The sequence below is a fragment of the Canariomyces notabilis genome, assembly GCF_033297395.1.
Source record: "Canariomyces notabilis strain CBS 508.74 unplaced genomic scaffold N656scaffold_11, whole genome shotgun sequence".
NCBI lineage: Eukaryota > Fungi > Ascomycota > Sordariomycetes > Sordariales > Chaetomiaceae > Canariomyces > Canariomyces notabilis.
This window is the reverse complement of record NW_027041833.1, coordinates 679,579-698,454: the sequence shown is the minus strand read 5'-3', so window position 1 is coordinate 698,454 and position 18,876 is coordinate 679,579. Positions and strand designations below refer to the sequence as shown.

The following is an 18,876-nucleotide window of genomic DNA, read 5'->3' as shown; positions in this document are numbered from 1 at the left end:
GTATGAAGGTCTCAGGCTGGAATCCCGCCTGTGCCTTGCACTGTGGCAGTCAAGCACTGCAGTGATGCAACCGCAATTATGTCAGCAGGTGACCGACCCTCGTGCCTTTCGACCAGCTTCCAGAAGGCAGCACTTGTTCATTTCAAAGGCAACGGCAAACAACAACATCATCGCACCTTTGCAACCCAAGCCTTCTTCAACACCGAATCGTCGTCTTCCTATACCGCTGTTCTCTGCTCGATTCCACAACTATTATCGCCGCCAACATGGGTTCTATCGTGTTACCCCACCTCGAGACGGGCTGGCATGTCGACCAAGCTATTCTGAGCGAGGACGAGCGCCTGGTTGTCATTCGGTTCGGCAGAGATTACAGCCCGGAGTGCATGCGACAAGATGAAGTCCTGTATCGCATCGCCGACAGGGTAAAGAACTTTGCTGTCATCTGTACGTACCTTCCTCTCGCCTCCCCCCTTCCCCTCGCGTGCGCAGGCAGAGCCCGGCCGATTACTAACTTGGCTTGTTCCCTTTTACCGATAGATCTCTGCGACATTGACAAGGTTCCCGACTTCAACACCATGTACGAGCTCTACGACGAGTGCACGCTCATGTTCTTCTTCCGCAACAAGCACATGATGATCGACCTGGGAACGGGCGACAACAACAAGATCAAGTGGGTGATGGAGGACAAGCAGGAGCTGATCGATATCATTGAGACGGTGTACCGCGGAGCGAAGAAGGGCCGGGGTCTGGTGGTTAGCCCCAAGGACTATTCGACGAGGCATCGATATTAAGGGGCTCGTGCGACTACTTGCATTTCCACGTCGTCTAGGGGATGCCTTGTTCTATTATTCCGTGCGGGCGGCTGTCCGAAAGCGAAAGCGCCTCGAGAAGGAAACTGGCTACCAGGCACATATTGAGGCTCGACAAGCACCGCGACGACATCACGGTTCCCCACGGTTCCCCTGCCTTGGGCGTCTCGTGGGCCCAGCAAAACGCAAATATGGCGCCGCGCCGAATAGGTCGGTGGACGAGGGAAAAGGTGGCTGCAGTTGGGATCATTTTCTGGGCTGGCAGCTTCGCATCACGACAGCGATGTTAGGATTCAGAGTTGAGTTATCTGCAACCAAGGCAAGCGAAACTGAATCGAGTAAGATAGCAGAATTCACCAGCTAATGTCATTTAGATCCGTGGCAGACCTCGCGTTACAGTACGTGACAGTGGATGAAAGCCTAGGAAAGGTCTTGCTGAGAGGCAATCTTCCTGAGCTCGAAGGCGGCGGGATGGTCGACAGTGTCTCCTCGATGTCGCTCCATCTCTTTCCTGAAATGAATTCGCCGACTTAACTGTGTATAGTACGGCACGGAGTACAGTTAACTGCCCCCTATCAATCAGACTGACCATGCTGGTGGTTTGACGCCGTACAGCAAACGTTACACCTGTCTCGTCCGTTCGTCTGTGACTCTTGAAACCGTTGTTCTAGGTCACACACCGCATGGTTTGTGTTCATTGCGCCCAAAGCAATGAACCTTGCCAGGGCCGGGTCTAGGCGCGGGTACTAACAATTCTAGCGCTACCTTAGTCATTTAGCCACTTAAGTGGGTCACGATGCCCCTCATCTGAACTCCCTTCTGTATCCGTACTTTACCCCTTTACATTTACGACTGCTTGCCTGCGTGAGAAAACGCAGGGCCTCAATACCCGGTAAGCAGCGACTACCTTGGGAAGTTCAACACAAGAGGTGACACCTTGGTGCCCGGTGCTTGTGCTGAGATCATCGAGACCCCTCGTTGAAAATGCCATTCGTCGCATGGTTAGATGCGAAATTGCGACTTCGCGACCCCTTTTTGGATGGATGGAGCCTGTGGGCCGCTTTGCAACAAACCAATGTTTTAATGTTACTCGGTTCGGGGTCGAAGATTACTGTTAAACAGGGGTAGTTGAGCTCACCAGGAGAAAGAGTCGCCCCCAATCACAAGGAGGGCAACCGCATTTTTTGATCCTGCCAACCGTACAGTTGCAGTTGACTTGCGCATCTCCCTCCTCGTCTCCTTGCTGGGCCGAGCTTTCCCGCTTCATTTCTTCCGCTCGTTTCCTTGAAGAGTTGTTGTCCATCATCTCGTTTCGAATGTCGCGCTACGAAGAAGACCAGTAGACGATCCTTCGCGCTGCGCCCATCCCAACCCGTCGCCAACGTGGAGCCCATCACGAAGCACAAACCGGGCGACGCCAAGTCGTCGTCGGCTGGAAGGATGAATCGCCTCAAGCTTGCCAGCCCCAAGCTTCGACGCTTTCTCAACCGCCAGTCGCTCATTGTTGCCGTCGCGATATTTACCCTGTGGTTCCTGATTGTGCAGTTTCGCGGCGATATTTCCCAACAGTGGTCGCAGCTGGGCGTCCAATACCCCGACGCGCGCGATCCACCCCGGCGCATGCCTACTCAAAACATCCTACCGAAGCTCCCTGAGCGTATTATGTGCTACGGGCCCCGCGGTTATCTCCTGGGGAAGAGCCCCGACGACGATCTGATGGAAAGGGAGATGGATGGGCGTATGTGCTTTTGACCCTTTCTACCTTCCTTTGCTCAAGATGCGCCTGCTGACTCTTGGAATCATGCAGCCTATCCAAGACCGTGGGCGGGGTCGTACGAGGAACTCGGCCTTGACCTGACCATGATGACGGCCGAGAATCGGTATGGGCCCTACGGATTCGGCGAGGAGAGGGAGGACTACGCTAGGGAAAGGGTCGACTGGGACAGGGTCGACTGGGGGAAGCTGCAGAACGAGTGCTTTGAGAGGAACAAGGAGCGCTTTCCAGAGGCTGCAAAGCCGTTTGACAACGGGGTCCGGTTCGGTTACCGACATGTCGCAAACATCCCCAAGATCCGGCACTGGCACGAGTTTGAACACTCGAGGCGAACTGCCATTGTGGTGAGAACGTGGAGAGGATACCGGTATATGCCCGAAGACTTGCACTATCTGCGGTCGCTCATCGCCGAGGCGACACTCAAGACGGGCGCCGAGTATCAGGTTATCCTGTTTGTGGACATGAAGGATCATGATGGATACGACAACGATATCTGGAGTTCCAAAGAGGCTTATGAGCAAGGGCTGAGGGACGCTGGGGTGCCCCCAGAGTTTCGGTCCATTACGCTCTTGTGGGACAGCCGTTTGTTGGAGAGTTGGTACCCGGACATCGAGGAGCACAGGTATGGCAGTTGTGTGGTTTTTCGAGACATTCTTGGGTTATTTTGATCGTGCTGACTCTCCGCGGTAGGACCATGTGGCAGGTGTTCCAGCCGATGCAGCTCCTCGCTCTGCACTACCCCGAATTCGACCATTTCTGGCAAGTGGAAATGGACATGCGCTTCCTGGGCGACGCCGGCAAGTTCCTTGATAGCATGACCATGGTGGCGCGCAACGAACCCCGCAAGCAGGCGCTGGAGCGCGCCAGCTTCTGGCACATGATCGGCGAGACGGGCGACTACGGCGAGTTCTCCATCGCCGTGGACAAGGCGAACAAGGGCGGATCACATGCATGGGGCCCGATGCGAGTGAGCGAGATCCTGCCCATCGGGCCGGAACCGCCGGTTGCGGATCCGCACAACGACTCGTTCCAGTGGGGTGTTGGTGAGGAGGCGGACGTGATTGTGTCTGGTTTCTGCAACGACGCGAATAAAGCCCACAAGTGGGTGTTCAAGGATTGGATTTACGGCTTGCGGACGGGCGCGCGGACACCTCGTTTCTTCTGCCCGCCCGCCATTCAGCGCGCCAGTCGGGCGCTACTGCTTGTGATCCATCAGGCTCAGATCGAGTCAGCCATCCAAGTTCCCAGCGAGGCAACGCTGCCCAGCTTTGCCCTGTGGCACGGGCTGAAGCTCAGTTTCCCCCAGCACCCCGTATTCCACCGCGAAAACGACGAAGAAAAGATCCGCATGAAGTGGTGGAAGGGCGGGCCGCGCGCCAGCTCGACGGGCATGGGGCCCGACAGCCTGGACCACCCCAAGGGGAATGGCCTGACGTTTTGGTGGGAGTCAGAGTGGCCGCGAGAAATCTTCAGCTATTGGACGGGCCGCGAGACGGAGAAGGACAGGCCGTGGATCGTGCACGAGCAAGATGGGAAACTATACATGCCTAATATTGTACTGCACCCGATGAAGCACATCACGGACTGATGAACGAGCATGAGCATGGTCGAATGGTCGAATGGTTGGCTGCGGTATATAAAGCCGGGACGAGCGGGATCCTCTCAGCACCATTGTACGGCGTATGATCACGGGGTTGGTCTTCTGGGAGAGGGAGTTTCGGAGCTTTCCGTTTCTGTTTTTGGGGTTTGGCGATTGACTATCTTACACTAATGAACTATTTACGCAAGTCTGATGGCATTCCCTTGCTGTGGAGCGGAGATGCCGTGCATGAGTCCCAATTCAGGTGTCAGTCTCGGCCGAACTCACGAACAGATGGCAGGTCCCTGTGTTCACCCCCTTACGTCACCTTGTCTCCATGATGTCTGCAGCCAAAACTTGACCGTCTCGGGGCGATTACGGAGCACAATCTGCAAGGGCAGGGCGGGATGCATGGGATGATTGGCAAACATGGGGCATCCGAACACAGACGAGGGCTACTGACTCAGGGGTGGCCACGTGCTCGTTTCAGAGCCGGAGAAAACTCTATTTTGACTGCCGGCACATTCATCCAGCGGAACCAAGTGACCTGAAGTGCGCTCTTCATATTGGCAGAGGCATATTCGGCTTTATAAGGTAGGTACCAAGTAGGTAGCAAGGTATTGTACACTTGTACCTACCACATCAGGCTTGCCACTTTTCCTCACTAACGCGACGAGACAGTCCGCGAACAAGACCCTAACCCTCAAAGCAGACCAAACGTCCATGAGCTCTCCCAGTTGTACGTCTGGCCAGGTCCAAAGATCTGGTAGCTAGTCCGGTTCCACTCGGGACTGGTCATGTTTTCGGATCAGCTCTGCGTTCAGGGGCGCGCTTCCAAGGGGAGAGAGGCGAGATGTGACTATTCTTTGAACCAAGGCAAAACAGGGATACCGAAACTCACCGGTTAATCCCATCGGGATAATCCTGCGCCTCAATGGCAACACACGAGCTCTTGACAACCTTTTGGTCGCTCTTCAAGCCCTGCGTCGACTTGAGCCCCGCACTACCGTCCATCCACGAGCACGAGTAGAGCACCACTCCGGGCTGGTCGGTCCTGAGCTCGGCCTTGACGCCCGAGAACTCACTCGCGAGCGTCACCACGACGGCGTCGTTGCTGGGCTTGTCCTCGATCAGCCAGTAGCCGTTGTACCCTTCACAGGCGCCGTTGGCGCCGCAGTTGCCCTGGAACCCGGTGGCGTTGCGTGAGTGGCCGAACAGCAACCCGGGCTTGGAGGCGAAGTCGTTGATGGACCCTGGTGCCGCCGTCAGGATCTTGCCCGTCGGCAGCGCGTTCTGGTCCGCCTCGAGGTACCGCGCCGAGTAGGGCAGGTGCAAGGTGTGGTCCCAGATGAGCGAGGTGGCCGGGTCCCGGTAGGCGTCGAGGTTGAAGTAGGTGTGCTGCGTCAGCATGAGGGGGGTCTTTTGCTGGGGCGAGGCCGCCGTCATGCTGATGTGCCAGGTGGCGTTGGCGCGCACGCTGTACGTTACGCTGGCTGATACGTCGCCCACCATCCCCTGCGACGAGTTGGATCTGTCGAGGAGGGAGAAGGTGATGGAGTCGGCCGTGACGGCCGTCACGTTCCAGAAACGGAACGACCAGTTGTTGGTGCCGCTGTGCAGCGTGTTTGGTCCGTCGTTCTTTTGCGTCTGGTACGTCACGCCGTCGATGGTATACTGCCCGTTGCCGATGCGGTTGGCGTACCGGCCCGGAATGGCGTTGTAAACCGGGTGGCCGGGGTCCTTGGCTGAGATGGTTTGTCAGGTTCTCAGTCTGAGTGAGCTTGGGGGAAGGGGGTGGTGGTTCAGATTGGGGGCTGGCACTGACGGTAGTAGTCGACATCGTCGTAGCCAAGCACAACGTCAATGTCCTTGCCATTTTTATCTTTGACGAAGAGGTTCGTCAGGGTTGCCCCGTAAGGGATGAACTTGTCGGTGTCAGCTCCCGCCAACATCCACCTGAGAGTTCTCCTGGCTGGGGATTGTACAATACCTACCTGTGCCTTGATGCCCTCGGCTGAAATCGTGTATCGTCCGTCGGCGCCGGGCTCAGGGACAGCAATGGCGGCCGCCTCCGCCACCGCGGCAAAGAATAACGCACTCAGCTTCATATTCTTCTATTCGGCGCTTGACTTGGTGGAATCCGTGTGGGCTACACCCGACATAAGTACAGACGCTCACAGCCGCAAGGTCAGAATCTCCCATGCTCACGGATACCCCGTCCCATGCTGCTAACCTTATAGTATAAGATCCTGTCTCTTACTAAGACTACCGTACCACTACGTCGTAGCTGATTTCTCCGCATTTCTTGTGCCGATACCCCAGCTGCTACCCCAGACTTCCGCATGACAGGGCGATCCGCCGACTTGGACTCTGGTTTATTAAAGCTAGATCAGGCTGAGTTGCGGAGGGACTGGCCAAGCTTATAGGCTACCAGAAGTGCCACCGTTCCATGCAGGAACCCCAACGAGGCCGAATGCAGTGAACCAATCACGACAATCACCAGCCGGAAGAATGTTGAAAGGGCTGTCAGCGTCATCCCCTTAATAGCCTTCCCCCCCTTAAGGGGCGTCTTACACCCGTATATAGTGGCAACATTCTGGCCAGTCCCTTCGCCTTGGTTTGCTATTCGGTCTCTCCGGAGTATCTGAATCTGACTCTGAATACAAGGGTGCTCCCCACCCGGGTATATTGTCGCCGTGGTGTTCGGCTTTGCCCGGTAAAGAGTCCTGCTGTTCATGTCAGCTCAAGCACCAATGCTAGGATGCGTGTACGAGCTCGTCGAATTCCCAGTGTGCTACACGCAGCTACTCATACTAACAGTCTATGTATATACGCTAGTAGGTTTAACTATCCAAACAATTCTTATATTCATAAGTTGCAGTCTTTCTCCCGCGCTGCAATATCGGAGTTATGCTTTATCTGCCACCCAAAGCGCCTCCACCAACATCTGCCGCCGTGATTAAGCTATGGTATTACATCGTTATACAATGGACGCCTCGGGCTCCGGCGCGCCGCGCTATCAGAGAGTATTCCCAAGAGCATTAGAGTCGTAGCTAGCCAGACGCCAACGCTCGCTCCAACATGTCGCACTTGCCATTAAGGTCGCATTACCACTTCCGCCTCCGTCATTTCTTTAAACATCACTTCTTCTCCCCCACCCCGTTCCCCTTCTCCATCCTCCTATTCCTCCTTCTTTCCCTTCGCCTTGCCCTTCTGCGGTATGGGGTTGCCCTGCTCGTCGACGAGGCCCTTCTCGCGCATGACGCGTAGGGCTTCGATCAGGGGGTCCAACTCGGGCTTGGGCGCGCGGTGAGAGCCGAAGTAGCTGTCGGCCCAGGTGAAGTACTGGCCGTAGTTGACGGTGAAGTACATGTGGTGCAGCGTGTGGTGGGCGGGGCTGTTGATGTACTTCTCGAGCCAGTGGCCCGAGATCATGTCGCCGTCGTGGATGAAGATGGTCCAGATCTGCACCAGGCCGAAGAGCACAAAGTACAGGTACTTTTGTACAGGGCAGATGAAGACGAAGACGCTGCATTGGTTTGAAAGTTAGATGGTTGCAAGAATGGGGTTACCTCCGGGAGAGGAAATCGGGAGCGGGAAGGGCCGACACATACTGGTATGGGAGGGATTGCACGTAGCCGTCAAGAGGGTGGAAGGCGAGGGCTGCCCACGGCGTTGGGACGATCCATTTGTGGTGCGGCTTGTGGATGTACTTGTAGACGCTCGGGTGGTGCTCGAGGCGGTGGATCCAGTAGATCATGAAGTCGTTCCATATCATGAAGAGCACCGTCGATATGCCCAGCCAGGCCCAGCCGTACTCGTCTATCCTCGTATACAGCAGGCTCTTGCCGCGCACCTCGGCCAGGAAGAAGGGCAGCGTCAGAATGTTGATGAATGGCACGGCGTTCATGGACGACACAATCTCCTGACGAATCTGGTTCTTGAGAAAGCGCGGATGGTACTCGAGGCGGCGGTCAAAGATGAAATAGTACGACAGGGCGCTGAAGATCCAGTACAGCGACGTGGCGCCAATCTGCGTGATGATCAGGATCGAGATGCATTGGCGCAGGATGTTGTCGCGGGGCCATGCCGAAACCGAATAATCGTAATCGGCGTGTGATGCTGCTGCTAGTGACTGACCCAGGCCCGCGTGCGCCGTGGCATTGAGCGACGTCCTTGCTGGAACAAGGTGGGCGTAGACCTTGTCAAACACGAGCGGGTCGAGGATCTCGAGGGCGACATCCATGGTGTTTGCGATTCAAGGGCCTCAATGCGCGGCGCCGCGTCCGTTGCAAGTGCGTCGACGAGTTGCGAAGGAAAGAGTTTCTGATCGCGATTTTTATGATTTTGACCCTGAAAGCGGCGTCCAATTCCATGATTTCTGCCCCACCTACGACTCCACTCGGTTAAATTGCCGTGGACTGACAAAGGCGTTTGTGGCCTTCTTCTGGTGCGTTGCGTTTCGGATCCGAATACGGGGTCTTTTTGCGCCTCGGAGTTATCAACGAACGGTCTTCAAGTTTCGTTGGGGCGTGGTTGCCTTTCGGCGCTCTGCATTGGCTGAGTCATCGAATGGGAAACAGCGCAAAAAGGGTTTGTGAAACCCATTAAAATTTATAAATCTACCTTTGCAGTGGTCAGTGATGTTGTCTACACTAAGTGTACAAACCGCTCTATGTCGATAAACTCAATCATGGTATCATCTCTCGAAGGAATCTCTCCGCCCGGCACCAGCGCTATCCGAATGCATGGGCCCACTATGCCGCCATTTCATGGTGCGTGCGCGGTCCCTGCGCACCCGATGTAGCGATCTCGGCGACGGGGCCGTAGGGGCCAAATCCCCCGCCACCATGAGTCCACTTCGTCGCACCAGGAACGGGCATCTCGGCTACGTACGGCGGTGCGTATTGCGGATATCCGCCTCCCATCATCGCCGCCGCCGCCGCTGCCGCCCTCCTCCGCCGCCAATACCAGAACGCAAGCCCCGCAAGTACAAGCACACCAATCGCCGCGCCGATCCCAATCCCCGCTGAGGCGCCCGCGCTTAGACCGTTACTTTCGGATGATGTGTTTACGGCCGCGTTCAACCCGCCCGAGGTGGTGCCGCCAGTATTGCCACCGGTATTGCTATCCGCAGGCGTAGATGTTGGCGGCAGGGTTCTGCTCTCTGTGCTTGAGATCGAGGTCGATGTCGAAGTTGATGTCGAAGCCGATGTCGAAGTCAATATCGATGTTGATGACGATGACGATGTCGACGTCGTCGCGTCCGACGACAGCGACCAGGTCGTCCTCCCCTCTGCGCGTTCCACGCCGAGGAGATTAAACCATTCGCTGTTATCCTGACGGACGCTGTCTTCTGGGCCCGTCCGAATGTTGAACCAACAGGGCGTGTCCGACGTGAAATTGAGCAGTATGGGCACGGTGGAGTCGAATCCCGGCGCGTCTTGTCTGTAAACTGCCATGGCGTCAGCATTTTATGCCCGCGCTGACATTGCAGATGGCGCGCGCGGTCGGCTGAACTCACTAACTCTGGCGACGCCGGGCTCGCAAAAAGTCCAGAGGTCGACCGTGTCGGTGTAGCTGATGTAGCTGACCATGACCGTGTCCAACTTGTTGTAGATGGGCTTCGAGTTGTCGATGGGATACACAAAGTCCGGCTTTTTGTTGCTGTCTTGACTTTGGCCAGCAGCGCACACGACCAACAGAGCAGCCGCCAACAGGACTGCCTGCATCTTGGTCAGCATGTCCCGGTGCCTTGGTCGCCGGCTTGGCAAGCAGCTTGCTGGTGGTGCTGCCCTTGAAGAGAAACCCATATTGGGTCTGAATGCCGATCCACCGCCGGCGTCGTCGTGCACAGTAGCGACCAGCGAGGCGGTCTCGTGCGAGGGAACTCCCTCAGACGACAACAGAATTTCGGTGTAGATAGACACGGTGATTTGAATGAATCCTGCGAGGATGGAGAGATGAACGCTCGGAAATCAGGCGGGAGCCAAGGACAACAGCCATCCATTGCGCCGCACGGTTTCTAGACCCCGGCTCCTCGCACTTCCGTCACCTTGACCATGGGCATGGGTGCGAAGAAGGAATCCGTAGCCGACCAATCCTCTCAGCCAGGGGGCGGGGCAAATGCTGACTTCCATGGCAAAAGGATCATCTCTGCATCGATCCACCTCATCCGCCGCCCGGCGTTTCCTGGGTGAGTTCTTGTGTTTGATGCTGGGACTGATATGAATGTGCCAATCTTTGCAGATCAAGGCGTCTCAAGTGAAAAGAGCGCGAGCTGTAATCTGTATCCTACATGTATTTTGATCGCGCTGTATTGGGCTTGGAACAAGCTAGGTCGGATATGGGGCTATGGGCGGCTAAAAGGATCGAGGGGCATGGCCGGAGTTAACTTGCCGACCCCTGGACAAAAACGTTGCGCTACGCCGCTTTGGTGGCTCCGCGTCTCCTCCGAACAATGGTGTACGGAGTGCAATGCCTACCTATAAGTAGCTTCAACCTTGCCCTATGTCAACCGAGCGCTTATTAGCACAGGCAGTGTATGGGCAGTGTAGATGCCGCATCTTCTTCGGTGCAGTACTCTCTTAGGTGCAGATGGCTTTTCATGTTCTCTCTGTATCCAGTCCCTGGAGGGGCGACCATCGGGAGAAGTGACCAGGTACACTTCAAAGGCCGATTCCCAGCTAATGCCAATGCGTGTAGAAAAGGAGTCCATTTCTCCGACAAGAGTCCTCTGTTGCTGAGACGCCCTCCTTTTAGCGGCTGAACCAGACTTCCCCTGAGTATGTGTGCATCTCAGTGAGGATGAGGGACAGGCCAATAAGGTCTCACATCTGCTTATCAAAAACTATTACCTATGTATGTACATAATAACCCCGAGGTCAAGCGAAGAGGGCAACATCGACAGTCTGTAATTGAGTACATGTATCTGGCCGGGATACCAATGATTTGCCTTACCTACCTCACCCGCTCACCAAGTACCCGAGGTACCTTAATGTGAGCCATAAAACGACCCTCTCGCCTTCATTATTGATATAGAGCCTAGTAAGCCTACTACTAGTTGCCTTTCCATACTACAAATCAGTTTACAAATCTGGATATGCCTGTAGACTGCAACTACTACTAGTAGCCTCCCTTAGTAGTAGTACCCAAGTGAAGCTAAGTGCATAGGTGGGTAAGGTACCTTAGGTAAGGACTCTTATTGAGCGGAATCAGTAAGGTAACTACCAGGTACTGATTACACAGTGACACAACCAAGCTAGTTTAACGGTCAGCAAGTATGCCGTGAGACCGGGAGAGAGGCCAGTCTGACGAATCTGATCTTAGGATATATAAATCATTACGTAGCTCCCAAATCACACAGTGAGCCATGATCGTGGGTGCATACTAACAGGGGCCATGGGATATATGATACATGGGCTACTGTTGACATATGCCACTTCTATCTGAATGTACGAACTGTGTGTCTTGAGGCCGTGTGGTTGCTTGGAGCTACCTACTTAGGTACTAATAAGATAGGTACTTAGGTACGAAGTATTTAACAACTAATAATTTGAGGAACTTGAAACCAACAAAGCGGGCCATGAGGATTGCGAGTGTTGTTCAATGGCTTCAGTTATCCTGGGCTCGTCGAAAGAGATGCCCATAAACATAACAACATTGAACAGGTACCTACCCTTTCTGATCGAACATACTACTAAGAGTGGTTGAATCCATGCCCTTCCTTTACGTTTCTTGATAAACATAACCGTTGCCTTACTGTGTATGTAACATGCATCCATCAAGCCCATTTTCCAAGTACACTCATGCTGATCATCCCAGCAGCGAGCCCAGCCAAACTAAGGCACTTGCCCCTGAGATCCAAGTGCGCCACCTCACCGCCCAACATCCAGTCGTGTGCCCACATTTCCACAACACCCACCCAGACTAGAACGCCAGCAGAGAAGGCGTCAATCGTTCCGATTGCCATGATGGTGGTAGGATCATTCCCGTTGAAGACCCTGAGAACGCAGATGCCGAATGCCATTCCAATTGGTGTGACGAAAGCGAAGCCGCTTGCGAGCAGGAGTTTGCGAGCAGTCGAGACTTTGCGAGAAGCTATCGTTTCCCCAACAGCAGCTTTATGTACCGTGACGTTTGGTGCAAGCGAGGGATGGTGATGGCCGTGTCCAACAGGGGGAAGACTTCCGCCGGGACACCCGAGTGCTGCAATCCGAGTCCCCAACGCAACTCCTTCAAATGCTTGATGAAACATAATAACGACCGCCAAAGGGCCAAAGAACTTGTCGCTCGTAACCACCAAGGTAAGGCCAATAACTTGGTAGAACATGACCGTATGAGCACAGTGTCGCTTAGGATCAACAGGTCAAGGAGTAAGCATAGTAGGACTTACGCAAGGAATGGAAAATGATGCCAGCTTCTAGTATGGCCACGTTGACCAGTTCCGCTGAGATCATCGTGTCCTCCAGACTCTCTTCGACCGTTTCCGGCTTCTTTGTCGATCGCCAAAGCAGGACCTGCTGCACGGCATATTCTATCACAAAAGATACGAAGATCCCAATCATGAGAATAACTGCAGGTGTGGCCTCGTACGACAGCCCTCCTAGGCATTCGTTATCGAATGTTAAGATGGCGTGGGTAAACAGCTTCATAATGGGAAATTTAGCTTTGTAAATCAACTGGAAACATTCGAATAATCTAGGGTGAAACGGTGGCGATATTCGATCATAGGACTGATGGACTCACATGCACAAAAGCCGTAGAGATGATAACGCCCGTGCCGAACTGTTTCAGGACCACCAAAACAAGACTGGTATTGGGTGGCAGGAGGGACGCAACAAGGATTGGGCCGTATACGCCTGTGGGCTCGGGTCGTTAGACTTGGAAGCCTTGGGAAGAGAAGGCATTGGAACGCACCCAGGGAACTGGCAAGCAGGACCAGAAACAAAACTCCGATACGGAGCGGTATATTATAGTCGCGGTCCACACGTTCACACTTCAGGCTGAGGGTGGATGTCGCTGATGCTTCATCCACACCTCCAACACAGTGCCTGCAAATCTATAAGCGGATGTCTGCGCGTATGATGAAGAAGTGCAGCAAAAAACTGTAGGAAGAACAGAGCAAGCATCACATACTCTATCCCAGCATGGGAGTGGCAGTGACGCTCACTCGGCTTGAACTCGGACAGGGCCTCTTCCGAGTTCAGCAGCTCAATCTCGACGTCGTGTCCTTCTGGGCTAAGGCAGAAGCTGATGAATAAGACAATATCAGCCCATTGAAGCAGGTATCTCAAGGCTCAAAATCCCACACCCCTTACGTTTTTGTTGCATGGCTATGACAGCCAGCGAAGTGAGGTGGAAGCTCGCTCGCCGATGTGACAGCACCGTAATGAACAAGATACTCGGTCGACTCGGAGACACAGATTCTGTTGCATTCCTCTTGTCAGCGCGAGATTGTTTGCTGGCTTAGCTGAGAAGTTCCATTCCCATACACATTCGAGTCCTCCAAACGGCATTGAGACAGAGCTGTCAACTCGCCACGACTTCCAGAGCCCAGGGCATCGTCACCTTGGTTTGGATTTGGAGACCTCAAACGGAAAGCGGATGAATTCCAGACCAGTTTTACCATGAGAAATGTGAGAACAAGCAGCACAACAACGCCGTTGCAGATGCGTCGCTGGTGAGCTCTAGCTAGCATGGTTCTTCAGCTTTCCTTTCTGACTCGAGGGATGGCCCGTGCTGGATGATGGATGCGACTTGAACCAGACCATGGAACGGGCAGTAGGAAAAGGTAATGGCTTTGTTGACTACCAGTTACTGGCCCGCGAATTGGCTTTCCATTCTGGTTGACCCCTGCCTCAGAGGGTTCCTGTGACGAAGTTAGTAGCTAGTAAGGTCCATGGCAAAGAGAACTCCGCGCATGAAACTCGCAAGATATCATGTCATAGCATCCTAGGCACCATCATGCCGCCAAGAGCCAAGATCAAAGGCGACAGTGCTCCCGAGTGGAAAACAGTGCAATATACCGCGTGCGGAAATCGCTAGTTCTCCGCTCATCACGAAACCTCTCCCAACCACACGTTGTTGTCCATGATGTGAAAACAACTACCTACCTAGACAAGAAGGCCAGGACTCGGGAGTGCCCGAATACGAAGCTGAGGTTCATCAAGGTCCTTCTCAGTCTTCACCGAGCTTCTTTCCGCATCCAGCGTCTTACCCCTCGAGTTCCAACAGCAAAAGGAGAACCTTGACGGCCAAAGGGATGGATCCCCCCCCAATTCGATTCCATGTTTTTCTCCTGCAGGTGGCAATATTTGCGCCTTGGCTCTGGCTACCTAAATGGTTGCTCCGTGATATTGGCCACCTGCTGAGGTGATTGGGTGGGTTGGGTCATGCTAAGGGGGAAGGTAAGGCTTCCTCGGCCAGGCGCACCTTCCCATCGCTTAAATGAACCGACCCTCACCTTCTGGTGTACTTGCATCTCTAGTCTCACCTTTGTTGACCTGGGCCGCTCCTCATTCGTTTGAGCACGTCGAGACCATCCGCACAGCAGTAACCAATCGACAATCGTTGGAATTGACCTGTCCATTCGTTGTCAAGTCGAACCACACCAAGCTCACCCATCATGAAGACTTCCGCTGTGCTGTTCTTCCTCGGGCTTCACGCCTTGCCTGCGCTGGGTCAGACACTCGCTCCTTCGCCCACCGAGTCGTTCGGATGCGTCCCTCACGACGACCACTGGTAAAGCTCCCTTAGTGTGACAATGCCCGCCAACAAAGCCCTTCGGTCCCCCATCGTACACCGCCCATCAATCAACAACCAGTATTGACCCTTTCTCAACAGGCACTGCGAGGGCGCGCGTTCCACAACGGCCGGAGCCGTCGAGTCCTCGCCTCCGCCGGCCGTGACCTCGGCCACCAGCGAGCATCCTGACGAGCACACCACGACCGACAGCCCCGGCACTGGTTCCCTGGCTCCCAGCCCAACCGAGTCAATTGGCTGCGTGCCGCACGGCGACCACTGGCACTGCGAGGGTCCTGCCCCCGTCGAGACGGGATCGTCCGAGGCCGAGGCCGAGTCCAGCACTACCGTGGCGGTTACGACTACTACTACCTTGGCGACGAGCACCGTCACGAGCAGCGGGGCCGCCTCGGGCACCGGCGCCCTCCAATCTACTACGACGACAACTGGCGGATCCCCGGTCGTCACCGCTGGTGCTGCTGCTGGCCCCATGATTGGTGCCGTCCCTGTGTTTGGCCTGGTTGTTTATGCCGCTCTGGGCTTCTGAATTTGGAGGTTTTGAGCCAGCCGCCAGTACTATGAGCTGGAATGTCCGTAACTCCGGCGGAAACCCCAGAGACTGGCCTGTGGATAGCTCAGCCCTGGATTGACCTCATTGGTCTGGTTTTAGGGCTTGTTGTACATGCAAAGGAATAACTTTACCTTCAACTGGGGGGGAATAATACCTTGACCTTTGGGGTACTATGTTAATTAGATGTACCTTAACTCGCTTTTTGATCCATTATATTTAGATACTGTTCTGAAGTCGAGAGCTGACTCTTCAAGTACAATACATGATCATGGGCTCTGGCAGAAAAGAGACTTGAAAAGCTATGATTTATCCTGCAAATTTCAGCTGTTGAGACCGGTCTACGGCCGGATACGTGTAGTATCGTGCTGTAGGATAGCCTCCTGATATCACCAGCAAATGGAATCCATGATCAGTGCTGAGGTGGTTCAGTTGAAAGCAGCGGGTACGCTTTCGGAATGCTGAACAGAACAGGGAGAAAGCCGGAGGGCAAGCAAGATCTCTTGTCAGGTACTAACACACTGCCAAGGTATGGGCTTCAGAGGTCGTCTCTCCCAGTTGGAACCGGCATGATATACAACAAGCCGTGCGTCACAAACCATAGCTCTATCCTGACCGGAAATCGTTATATACTGGCTGAGTCTCCTGATATACCACCGGGCCGCGGGGTGATCACGTCAGACACATGTGCAGACAGGAAAAGCTGGACAGTCATCATCATATGGGCACGCCCGCATCCGGAGCGCCAGAGATAACTTAGACAAGGGTGTGGAAAAGATCAACGGCCTGGCCGTGGCGCGTTATCATTGTTAAACTAAACGTAAGACTGAATGTATGAAAAGTGCTAGATGCGTTTTGTTTTTCTTCTGACAAACAGATATCCCCTGCTCCACCTCCCCACCCGAGCAGCGTGTTGAACCTGCGTAAGCGTAAGGTAGGTAATCGTGGGTTGCATTGCTATGCAGGTGCCGTTCCCTGAAGAGTCCCCGAAAGCCGGGCGTCGTGTGGTACTGCCGTGTCGTGTATGGCCGTGCAGCTACCTAAGCAAGTGAGCGCTTGCGCTTGTGCTCGTCATGGTCGCAGTGCCACTCGATATCAATTCCCTCGCAGTTGTATGGCTCATGCCCAAGATGGCACTCGTCCCATGGCTCCCCCATGGTGGTCGGATCCACGTCCGGTGGGCAGCAGAACTCGCAAGCATCATGGCCTGTCGAGCAGCCAGGCGGAGCGATACAGCTCTGGCGCTTCAGCTGAAGACCAGAGCCCGAAGTCTCAGGAACGGCATTTCGCTTCTGTTTTTTCGCGTGTGCGTCGCAGTGCCACTCGCCCCAGCCAGCGTCCTGGCAGCTATTTGCCCCGTGGCCCGCGTGGCACCACTGGTTCGCATTGAATCCCGGCGGGCAGCAGAACTCGCAGGTCTCCTGGCCAGGCTTGCAACCAGAGAGGAGTAGCATGCCTCCATCACTGCACTCCTCGCGCTTCAGCTGGGAGAGGGAACCTGTTGATCCAGGAGCAGCGGCGACCTGGAGCACCAGGCCCATGGCGGCGAGGAAGAAGGTCCGGGCCAACATGTTGGCTGGCTTGATGAGATTGCCGAGGTAGGATTGACAGAGAAATGTAACGTAGGTAGGGTGTGAGTTGTATGCTTGAGCTGTTGGTTGGAGTCTCTGAGATTGAGAAGAATGAGTTGTCAATATCCCTCATTGAAACTACAGATTTACAGGATGACGGTCTGCTTTTTATCCTCATTCTTGCCTCTCCCTCGATGCCTGACCATGACGGTACTCTCCCCTTCCACGAGTACCACTGCTGCTTGCCGAGTGTTGCCAAGTTCTAATTTAGTTACACCCGACTCGCATCCACTGCCGTCAAACGATGGGTCGCCGTCGAGATGCGATGGGCTTGACAGTAACTACCTGGCTCTCGAGCGGGTGTGCAGTGGGTGTAGTCAATGCAGTAAGCGCAAGGGAAATGAACCTTACCGGAGCGAACCTGGAATGGTCAAGGTCTGACTGTTGTGTATGTACCTTGATGGACACTCTGCCCCTCCTTCTACACTCTTACGGAAGGTGAACCTTTGAGCCCCTTCCCAAGCTACCGGCGCTTTAATATTGCCAAGCAGTTCTGCCTGCAGAACTTTGCGTTCCTCCCCACGCTTGCTCTTGCCATTTCACCCAATTCTGGCATTTGGTCCAACCTTGAAGTCGGTCTATTGAAAGCCTAGTAAAGCGAAGAAGGTCTCGGCGCGGCCGACCGCTCAGCGGATGCGAATAGGCGAGCCGAACATGCTAGAAAGCCGTGAACCGTGATGTCCATGACTCCATCTTTGGCTGTGGTGGCTGTTATGACAGTCAACTGCTGATGCCCGTCATAGCTGATGGCATGCCATGCGGGAAAAACTGGCGTTGGTGACGTCTTGCAGAAAGACCTTGTGCTATTCAGTTGTGGCACTCGGTGACCAAGGTCTGGGTCTGGGCCGGTAGTATAGAAACCGAGCACCTCGCGCTGAGCGGATGGGGTCGGTGTGGTTGCTGCACCTTCCCTTCGCTGCTTCTTTCCACGAGGGACTCTCATCAAGCAGCGTTGAGACCTGCCAAACCTTAAGCTCCTCTCTGTTCTGAACCAACAGCAGAGCCAGACAAGCAACAGCTATGGGTACCATCCGGCCGCTCTTGCTGCTGGTCGCGGCATTGTGCCGTGCGAAACTGGCCGCTGCGGCTCCCCAAGCCAGCATCCCTCCGTCTCCAACCGGATTGGACTGCACGTAAGTCAACTTGAACCAAATTGCCCATGCTGGCTTCACCAGGATGCAGACTGACCTGCGTTGCCCATAGGTTCCACGAGGACCACTGGGACTGTACCACCCCCTGCGTGACGCGCACCACAACACGCTATGGGATAAGCACCACCGTCACCAACTATGCCTCCTTCATTAGCTCCATGAACAGTGCCTATTCAACCTCCGGCGTGCCGTTCTCGGGCCCTAGCATCCCAGTTTACACCACCACAGCCACCTTCGGAAACGGCGCCCAAGTCACCGCTACGGGGTTCTACAACTCCGAGGCTTTGGCAAGCGCTGGCTTCAGCTTCGTCACTACGGTAACGAACGTTGTATCCTGTCCGCCCACGACTACGCCGACCTTGCCGCCGTCGCCTACAGGATCTCTTTGCTCACCCCATGGTGACCATTGTAAGACTCGATTCCTTTGCTGTTCCTTGGGAAGGCTGATTGCTGACTGCGTCGTCAAGGGCACTGCGAACCATATCCGTCAACTACCACCGTTAGCTCATCGGTAAGCTCGGGCTTGACCACAACGCCTACTGGCACTTGCGAGCCCCATGGCGATCATTGGCATTGTCCGTCAGGCGTGCCGGAGCCCACGACACCCCCTCCGCAGTCTTC

The 18,876-nt window shown here is 54.7% G+C and overlaps 9 protein-coding genes across 9 annotated transcripts in view; 4 read left to right on the top strand and 5 right to left on the bottom strand.

Moving 5' to 3' along the window:
• Positions 1-266: 266 nt before the first annotated feature.
• N656DRAFT_709484 (4A/4B type thioredoxin-like protein) lies at positions 267-791 on the top strand (the record flags this gene model as incomplete). The annotated part of the gene is made up of 2 exons (XM_064811598.1): positions 267-444; positions 538-791. 2 exons carry the CDS (start codon positions 267-269, stop codon positions 789-791), a joined length of 432 nt encoding a protein of 143 aa, XP_064670158.1.
• Positions 792-2,249: 1,458 nt separating this feature from the next.
• N656DRAFT_789712 (uncharacterized protein) lies at positions 2,250-4,171 on the top strand (the record flags this gene model as incomplete). Its single annotated transcript, XM_064816812.1, has 3 exons — positions 2,250-2,547; positions 2,617-3,205; positions 3,274-4,171. The coding sequence occupies 3 exons, from the start codon at positions 2,250-2,252 to the stop codon at positions 4,169-4,171; spliced, it is 1,785 nt and encodes a 594-aa protein (XP_064670157.1).
• A 471-nt stretch (positions 4,172-4,642) lies between these two features.
• On the bottom strand, positions 4,643-6,361 carry N656DRAFT_779467 (aldose epimerase-like protein). Its single transcript, XM_064815198.1, has 4 exons — positions 6,157-6,361; positions 5,988-6,087; positions 5,064-5,907; positions 4,643-4,953 (listed from the first exon to the last, which is right to left on the bottom strand). The coding sequence occupies exons 1-4, from the start codon at positions 6,268-6,270 to the stop codon at positions 4,866-4,868; spliced, it is 1,146 nt and encodes a 381-aa protein (XP_064670156.1). The 5' UTR covers positions 6,271-6,361; the 3' UTR covers positions 4,643-4,865.
• Positions 6,362-6,931: 570 nt separating this feature from the next.
• Positions 6,932-8,822, bottom strand: N656DRAFT_779464 (fatty acid hydroxylase). The gene is made up of 2 exons (XM_064815197.1): positions 7,777-8,822; positions 6,932-7,691 (listed from the first exon to the last, which is right to left on the bottom strand). The coding sequence occupies exons 1-2, from the start codon at positions 8,406-8,408 to the stop codon at positions 7,343-7,345; spliced, it is 981 nt and encodes a 326-aa protein (XP_064670155.1). The 5' UTR covers positions 8,409-8,822; the 3' UTR covers positions 6,932-7,342.
• N656DRAFT_100285 (uncharacterized protein) lies at positions 8,664-10,182 on the bottom strand. The gene is made up of 2 exons (XM_064808476.1): positions 9,687-10,182; positions 8,664-9,617 (listed from the first exon to the last, which is right to left on the bottom strand). The coding sequence occupies exons 1-2, from the start codon at positions 9,973-9,975 to the stop codon at positions 8,920-8,922; spliced, it is 987 nt and encodes a 328-aa protein (XP_064670154.1). The 5' UTR covers positions 9,976-10,182; the 3' UTR covers positions 8,664-8,919.
• Positions 10,183-11,945: 1,763 nt separating this feature from the next.
• Positions 11,946-14,331, bottom strand: N656DRAFT_806055 (Zip-domain-containing protein; the record flags this gene model as incomplete). Its single annotated transcript, XM_064818340.1, has 7 exons — positions 13,657-14,331; positions 13,483-13,590; positions 13,301-13,414; positions 13,082-13,215; positions 12,911-13,023; positions 12,558-12,810; positions 11,946-12,481 (listed from the first exon to the last, which is right to left on the bottom strand). Exons 1-7 carry the CDS (start codon positions 13,860-13,862, stop codon positions 11,946-11,948), a joined length of 1,464 nt encoding a protein of 487 aa, XP_064670153.1. The 5' UTR covers positions 13,863-14,331.
• Positions 14,332-14,786: 455 nt separating this feature from the next.
• Positions 14,787-15,908, top strand: N656DRAFT_779460 (uncharacterized protein; the record flags this gene model as incomplete). The annotated part of the gene is made up of 2 exons (XM_064815196.1): positions 14,787-14,905; positions 15,008-15,908. 2 exons carry the CDS (start codon positions 14,790-14,792, stop codon positions 15,450-15,452), a joined length of 561 nt encoding a protein of 186 aa, XP_064670152.1. The 3' UTR covers positions 15,453-15,908.
• A 571-nt stretch (positions 15,909-16,479) lies between these two features.
• N656DRAFT_779459 (uncharacterized protein) lies at positions 16,480-17,519 on the bottom strand. Its single transcript, XM_064815195.1, has one exon. It carries the CDS (start codon positions 17,042-17,044, stop codon positions 16,514-16,516), a length of 531 nt encoding a protein of 176 aa, XP_064670151.1. The 5' UTR covers positions 17,045-17,519; the 3' UTR covers positions 16,480-16,513.
• A 605-nt stretch (positions 17,520-18,124) lies between these two features.
• Positions 18,125-18,876, top strand: part of N656DRAFT_768675 (uncharacterized protein) — a gene marked incomplete at both ends in the record, with an annotated part of 1,948 nt that continues 1,196 nt past the window's right edge. The window contains 3 exons of the mRNA XM_064813644.1: positions 18,125-18,237; positions 18,308-18,663; positions 18,723-18,766. Of these exons, the coding sequence (XP_064670150.1) occupies positions 18,125-18,237; positions 18,308-18,663; positions 18,723-18,766 (513 nt within the window). The remainder of the gene's footprint in view (positions 18,238-18,307; positions 18,664-18,722; positions 18,767-18,876) is intronic.